The 6000-nt window shown below is 34.8% G+C and overlaps 1 protein-coding gene across 1 annotated transcript; it reads right to left on the reverse strand.

The window, feature by feature from the left end:
* Positions 1–1142: 1142 nt before the first annotated feature.
* On the reverse strand, positions 1143–2248 carry LOC127792794 (gibberellin-regulated protein 6-like). The gene is made up of 4 exons (XM_052323381.1): positions 2087–2248; positions 1947–1982; positions 1831–1864; positions 1143–1727 (listed from the first exon to the last, which is right to left on the reverse strand). Exons 1-4 carry the CDS (start codon positions 2153–2155, stop codon positions 1546–1548), a joined length of 321 nt encoding a protein of 106 aa, XP_052179341.1. The 5' UTR covers positions 2156–2248; the 3' UTR covers positions 1143–1545.
* Between the last annotated feature and the right edge of the window lie 3752 nt (positions 2249–6000).

Consider the following 6000-nt stretch of genomic DNA (forward strand, 5'->3'; position numbering starts at 1 on the left):
CAGGAAGAGGAAGCAGCCGACTTTGTTTTTCGGGTGGCAACTGGCCCGGAAAACTGCAAAATCCAACGGCCTTTATTATTATTTTTAATTCCAAGTTCCGAAAGTAAATCCCAATAAAGATGGTTTCTTTTTTAAGGGTGGGAAGAAAACTTCAAGCGTATATGTATGTATGTATGTGCAGGTTGCGTGCGCCAACAAATTTTGATCATGAATAATTGACCCCTCACCTCTCACCTGCTACTTAAATTAAATGGACGTCTCTCTTCCTACCTGCCTTGAACCTAATTAGGGGTGAGTTAGGCCACTGATAAATAACCAGATTTGATTAGATTAGGAGAGGTTAATAAGGTTCAGTTTTTCTTATGGCTTATGGCTTGTGGGTTAGGACAGGAAGTGCTTGTTAATTGATTGTTATGTCATTTTAATGTGACATTTTTCTATTAACCGTAATAGATATATATTTATAAATAGTATTCGTTTCTTCCATTTTCTAGGTTCATTTTTCTTTAATAACCTTTTTAAAACATGTATTAAAAATATTTTAAATATTAAGTAAAACATTCATTCATATATATATATATATATGCAACATAAAATTATATTATATGAATTTTTTTTAAAAAAATCCTAATTACTATATGGAGAATTTTTTTTTTTTAAGTTTTTATTTTTCAAACTCTTGATATATAGTTGGGTGGTTACGCCAATGGTTAAATTTTAACTTTTCACATAGTTAAATTTTAAATCTAAAATAGTTTTGTTATTATAAAAAATAATATTGTTGTTGACCAAGCAGTCTAAAAAGTATTCTTATCTATTATAATCCAACTAGAGTCCCATGTTTCCTTTAATTGGAGCAGAGCATTGGAGTTCCGAATTTGGAAATTGGGGACTGCATTTGATTAAATAATTAACTAACTAACTAACTTCCAAAGAAGAGCCAATATTTTTATTTTCCTACGTTGTCAAATGAATTCATTAATTATGTTATTCTTGGTTAAGTTAATTGATTAATGAACTAACATTTGCACAGAACATTTTATTAGTATTTGTAATCCTATTTTATGTCTCATGGGAAAATATTTAATATAAACTTTAATTTTGTCACGCCTAAACTTAATTAGATAAAACAGGGGGAGAGGGAGGATCCAACATGCTCTTTTTATATATTATTTTTTAAATTCAAAACAATAATTAAGAACTACTCAGAGAACAACTTCTTCTTCTTCTTCTTCTGCTGCTTAGTTGATTGTCAAATACATTATACATCCATACATAGATAAGAAGAGAAATTAAGAATCCAACTGAAAGAGCTGATGATGAGCTTCGTCTACAAGTTAGGTCCCTTAATTGTTCCATCTCAAAGACACAAAACACCACGTGGGTGTGGGTCATATTCATCTTATGACCCAACCAAAAGGGCAGAAACCAAAGACACATGGAGCCAAGAATTTCATAGAAAAAAGGCCGGATTTATCCACCTAATTAATGAAGCTCCTAATCATCATAATATTAGATCGAGGAATATTAATAATAATAAATTAATTAAGGGCACTTGGGGCCGCCCCTCTTGGTCTTCCAGTTGTTGTAGCAGGGGCAGACGGACTTGTTGCCGTAGTAGCCTGGAGGAACGCACAAACACTTGGCGCAGCACTTGTTGCAGAAGAACAGACACGGCTTCTTGTACTGCGTTTGGCTGCATCTCCGGTTACACTCCGGCGAGCATTCTGCAATACAGAATTCATTGTTTTTAATCCTGTATTTCTTCTTACTACGATATCATTGATTAAATTGATGATCCAACTAACAAAACAGGCACGATCAACTTACGGTAGCTCTTCAGGCTTCCCGGGCCATAGCGTCCCTGAAAATGTTCGATTGTCTAGTTAACATACAAACATTGAGTGAGAGAGCGAGAGAGAGAGAGCGCGGGGAGGGAGGCTTACGCTGGTGAGTTGGTACTGGGGATTCTTTGCTGGAGCCTGTAACCAAAAAGTTTTACGGTTAAATAACATTATGTCACTTAAAAATTAATAAGTGATATAATTGAGTTTAGAGATGAAATTAAGGGAGGAATTTAACTTACAGAGGTAGCAACGATGGAGATGGCGAGGAGCAGCAGAAGCACAAAGGAAAGAAGCTTGGCCATGGCCATCGCCACACTTGGACACTCCTCTTAATTTGAAGAAGAGAGAAGAAGTGGGGATTGGATTGTTTAGGAGTGGCTGCGTGGCCCTTTTATAGACACCCCCCCTTCTGTGCCCGGCATTAACTTCATCCATCTGCTCTCATCTCCACAGTTTCTAAAATGTAAATAACAATAATACAAAAAATATAAATTTCACATAAGGGGCCTCCCGAATATAAACCGGAGATAAATCGTATTTAATTTGAAAGTAGTATTTCTCTTATATCTTATAAAAAGATTGGTTTTTAATCTTAACTAAAAACGCATGTTCGTGGATTTGGATATATTCTAGGTTAGTTTTTTAATATATTAGATTGAATTTAAATTATATTATCAAAATTTCACTATTTATTAATTATGTTTTTGTGTTTTAATATATATGCATTGGTTGTAATAATTTTTTAAAATGAGTCTCGAAAATAAACATAAAAGGGCATTTTGGTAAAATAGCAAAACTGGCGGGGGCTGGTTGTCCCGCAGAGTAACATGGGAAGTTGTTAGTTACGAACAGGGTGGGCCCTCTGGATCCATTCCCCGTTTGAGAGGACGAGAGAAGTGCCACCCTACTTCGCTCGGACGGTGTGCGCGGGCGGAATCAGCAGCCAGCGCATCGCGAGACTCAGATCACCACACGGTCACACGGGGACAAGACATCTAGCAGTTAGAGATCGATCGTACGAAAGGTCTCACGCAAGGACGAATGCAGACGCGCGCACCAGATGAAACCAATTAATTTGGATTGGTTTTAAAATGCCGGAAATGAAGATCAATAATTGATTTGGACGTGGATTTTGGATGGATGGATGGATGGTGATCGTCGGTGAGGAATATGGGAGAATAAATAAATATGCAGTGGCGGAGCATGTGAGGGTATCTGCGTAGGGCACATGCAGCAAAACCCCCCTTGGCCCCACCACCCGCTTTAATTGATTTCTCGCTTTGTCTGTATTCGTCTCACCCGGCTTTTAATGCCCTGTTTGGCTGGCCCATTATCCACATGCCATTTAAGTCCGTCGCTATCGCTCCACTTGAAAGTTGGGGACAAGAACTCTTTTAACTTTATAAACTTATTGCCGTTAGTTGGAGATTAACGACCTGGGATACTTATGGGTACGAGTGTAAATATATTTTTAATGAGTCTTAATTAATTTTATTTATCCAAAATAAGAGTATTAAGTAAGGGGTAATATTAATTATTATCTTAAAATGTAATAAAGCATCTTATTTTTAAATAAAGTGCATACATTGTATATTATTTTTAATCTTTAAATAATTTTATTGATTAATAATAAATATACTGTGTTTTGAACAATTAAATCAATCGATATAATTATTTAGAAATTAAAAGTAAGATTACCAAAGTATGAGTTTAGCCCTTTGATATTGCTTACAGAAGTTGAAATTAAGTTAGCTTTGTAAACCAACGGTCCAACTAATACTCGACATCAGCCACCAATTCAATTATTTTATTGCTTTGGGTACCCTCCATTCTTTGAAAAATTAATAATAATCATTTGAATAAACACATTACATAATTAACTAAACATTAGCAATATATTAAATCTTAATTGCACGGATTAAACTGAGTTAGATGGATAAGGGGTGGGTTTTGGAAGTAGAGAGATAGGGACGTGTGAATTGTGAAATGGGTTGGCGGCGGCAGCAACCAGCAGCACAGTGCATTCTAATTTAATGGATTGGGAGAAGGGGAGATTTGCTATTAATGGAGAAGAAAGTGGAGGCTGGAAACCGCCATCTGTGATTCAGTGGTCTGTCTCTCATCTATCATCTCTGGTTACAATCAAAACCACCGCTCCATTATTATCCTCCCAAACATGACCTCCGCCGTACGTAGCCAACCATTCCCACATGTACTCGCTCCCCCACCCCAGATGTGTTAATTATTATTTTATTTTAAGTTATAAAATAAAATATTATTTAATAAAGTATTATAAAATATCATATTATTAATAAAAAATATTATATTTTATTAAAATAAAATTTAATAAATATACATTACTGTACTGCGGTATGTTATTTTATTTTATACTTATTAATGTTAAAAATAAATAATATAAGTATTTAGTCAATGTTATGTTGTAGTTTTTAGATATGTAAAATTAAAAAAAAAAGCATTAGCATTAGGGATAAATTATTTTAAACAATTAATTTAAAATAAGGCTTTTGACATAAAATAATTTTTTAGTACAACACTTTTTAAGCAAAACACAAAAATTATATCCATCAATGAAATCACTTATAACTAAAATGAATAGTTTTGTAAATAAATAAAATAAGTAAAAATTTTACTATAGTATATATGTGGGTAATGCTAATTACTGTTTTTAAAATAATGATTAAACGACGATAAATACACATTTTTTTGGCTTATGTATCAAAAAATGTGACATTACTTAAATACATCTAAAAGTTATGAATAAAATTATGTATTTATTTTTGAAAATAAAAGTAATTGTGTTTTTTATTTGTAAGGGCGCCGTCATTTTTGTTTTAAGGCAATTTAACCTATTATTTTAGAAAAATAATTATGCTTAACTAAATATTGATTTTTAAAATTGAAAAAGTAGACTTTAAAAAATAAAATTATACCAAATGTATCCCAAATAAGAGTCTAATAATCCTACAAACCACTGCCAGTAGGCAATAGCACGTAAGTATAAGTTGAGCTAGAAGGGAAGTACACTACAGTATAGCACAGTGTGATTTTCCATTGTCTTAAACAAATAATTATTAAAGATAGCGATTACAAGAAATAGTTGGGGCATATCTCGTCAACACGAAAACTACACAAATTTACAGATAGCTAACTAGAAAATAATGGAATCAGCAATACTACAACATAGGCATCTAAAGAGACATCATGACATAGGAGAAAAAATGACTAAAGTAGGCAAGAAGGCAGGAGTTGCCAAAAATGGACAAAAGCTAAACTTTACAGAGTATAAGGGAAGCACATTAAACCTAATTGGGTCTAAACTGAGGATTGGATCAGAAAATCTAACTGAAAAGGGGAGTGCTCATTGTCGTGAAAACAACGACTATTGCACTCTTGTCAAATAAGATAGACAACTGCTTGAAGTGTAAGTCTCGCGGCCACTATCCACAGGGATATGCCACGTCATCTATAAGCTACCATGAGAATTCTACAGGACCAGTTACGCTGAGTTCATGCAAACTTTACCTGACATCTGAGAAGAGAAATAATCTGCCAAAAAAAAGAACAAGCAAAGAATAGATGATTGTGGCTCTCAGAAGTAGCCCTACAAAGGTAACACTTGTTAGGAAAAAAACATATATAGATTGAGATGGTTGAGAGTGGACAGACGCTCCTTAATAACAAGCCCAAGGATAAAAGCATAGAAAGAGACTCCTGACCAATGCCAAACAAGACAATACTAAAGGACCTTATCATATCTAATCTGCAAGGCCCTCATGGCAGAGCCCACAGAGAAGGCACCATCAACGACTAGGAGCCACCGGGGGCGATCAGGGGAAAAGATGCATGGAGGGCCCTGCATTGAAGAGAGAAGGAGTTGAAGAGCCTCCAGAGGGCTTGAATCAAGGCAACACCAAGCATCTTGCATAATAATGTCAGATACTTTGGCAATAGAGGGAATTGAGAACTGATAAAGAAGGGAGCAAGAAAAATAATCAACAAGCACCCAGAAAGGATGTCAATGATTGTGCCATAGAATGATCCTACACCCATCCCCAACAAACCACCCAAAGAATTGACAAACCTTGCCCTTAAATTGAAGAAGTTTGTGCCAGTACCAAGGGCCAGAATCGGG

The sequence above is a fragment of the Diospyros lotus genome, unplaced genomic scaffold, assembly GCF_014633365.1.
Source record: "Diospyros lotus cultivar Yz01 unplaced genomic scaffold, ASM1463336v1 superscaf1, whole genome shotgun sequence".
Classification (NCBI taxonomy): domain Eukaryota; kingdom Viridiplantae; phylum Streptophyta; class Magnoliopsida; order Ericales; family Ebenaceae; genus Diospyros; species Diospyros lotus.